The following is a 1,415-nucleotide window of genomic DNA, read 5'->3' on the forward strand; positions in this document are numbered from 1 at the left end:
ATCTTTTCCCCTCTGCAACGAGAAGGGCATCCTGGCTGGGGTCACCAACGGCACGGCGGCGGCTGAACTTGTATCCTTTCCCCTTTCTGTACACCTTCCTCCTCAAGACTCCCTCGAATCGCTACTGAGAAGAATTCCTCTGTAAGCTTGTGAGACAGTGAGTTGGTCCCTAACACTGTCACGGCAACACGCACTGACGTACGCACCCATCTGTATAACTAACTTGGCATTCTCGCCGATCCCTACGCCACGCCAAACAAGAGCGTTGTGCTGTATTCGCCAACGAGGGCGGCAAGGGGAGCGCCGGCCGGCCGGCCGGCCGAGTAGTTTACTCGATCGTGGTTCCGTCCAAACGCCAAAACTAGACGACAAATCAAGCCATGTCCATCAGCCCCCGGCCTCCCCGACGCTACCAACTGGAGTAGCAGCCGTTTCTATCTGTCACTATATAGCACACCTGCCCTTGTTGCCTCAACACATTTCTCCTAACTTGGTAGTTACTACCCAAAACCCTAGAAGCTCCGCACAAACACCGACTCGTCACTTTTGAAAGCAGTATATGGAGGGGGGCGACTTCCACAAGAGCGGCTCGCCAGAGGATACCGGCGGGCCAAGGCGGGCGCCGGCATACTACGAGTGCAGTTTCTGCAAGAGGGGGTTCACCAACGCGCAGGCGCTAGGCGGGCACATGAACATCCACCGCAAGGACCGCGGTGGCAGTGGAGGCAAGTCTCGTGGGGCTGCGCCGCCGGCTGCCGGCCAGCAAGACGGCGGTGCCGGTGGGAATCAGGCTCACTTGGGGCTTACCTTGGGAAGGAATGGGGACAGCAGGGAGGACGTGGACTTGGAGCTCCGGCTTGGCCACTACCCTTACAACTAGCAAGCCGGCTGGCCGGCCGGCCGGCCATATAGATCATTAATGTTTGTTAACTGCTTGGAGGATTAATTAGCTATACGGTACTCGCCAGTAGTACTGATTTGGTAGGTCATTTCCTACTTTGTTTGCTGTTTTATTTGATTTCGAATTTGGTTAATTTGTTGTAGTTTGCTACTAGTGATACGAATGAAAGTAATGGATCAGAGTATGTGACCAATAATCGAGGACGCTGATGTGTGATTTTTCCTGTAACACTAGTAGAAAACAGGGCTTTGGTTCGGGCCTGGCAAGCCCATTAGTCCCGGTTCATTTACGAACCGGGACCCATGGGGCATTCGTCCCGGTTCGTGAGGGGGCCGGCCGGGGCCTCGTGGGCATTGGTCCCAGTTCGTCTGGACACATTTGTCCTGGTTCCTGGCACGAACAGGGACCAATGGGCCTCGCTCCTGGCCCACAGTCATTGGTCCCGGTTCGTGGCTCGAACCGGGACAGAGGGGGAGCTTTAGTCCCGGTTCCTTTCACGAACCGGGACAAATGA

At 55.7% G+C, this 1,415-nt stretch overlaps 1 protein-coding gene across 1 annotated transcript; it reads left to right on the plus strand.

Moving 5' to 3' along the window:
- Positions 1-559: 559 nt before the first annotated feature.
- Positions 560-880, plus strand: LOC123048935 (probable transcriptional regulator RABBIT EARS). Its single transcript, XM_044471949.1, has one exon. The coding sequence runs from the start codon at positions 560-562 to the stop codon at positions 878-880; it is 321 nt and encodes a 106-aa protein (XP_044327884.1).
- The last annotated feature ends 535 nt before the right edge of the window (positions 881-1,415 follow it).

This window comes from Triticum aestivum, chromosome 2D, assembly GCF_018294505.1.
Source record: "Triticum aestivum cultivar Chinese Spring chromosome 2D, IWGSC CS RefSeq v2.1, whole genome shotgun sequence".
Classification (NCBI taxonomy): Eukaryota; Viridiplantae; Streptophyta; class Magnoliopsida; order Poales; family Poaceae; genus Triticum; species Triticum aestivum.

Bases quoted from the DNA above. Each gene is read 5' to 3' on its own strand.
- LOC123048935 (XM_044471949.1), top strand. From the start codon at position 560: ATGGAGGGGGGCGACTTCCACAAGAGCGGCTCGCCAGAGGATACCGGC.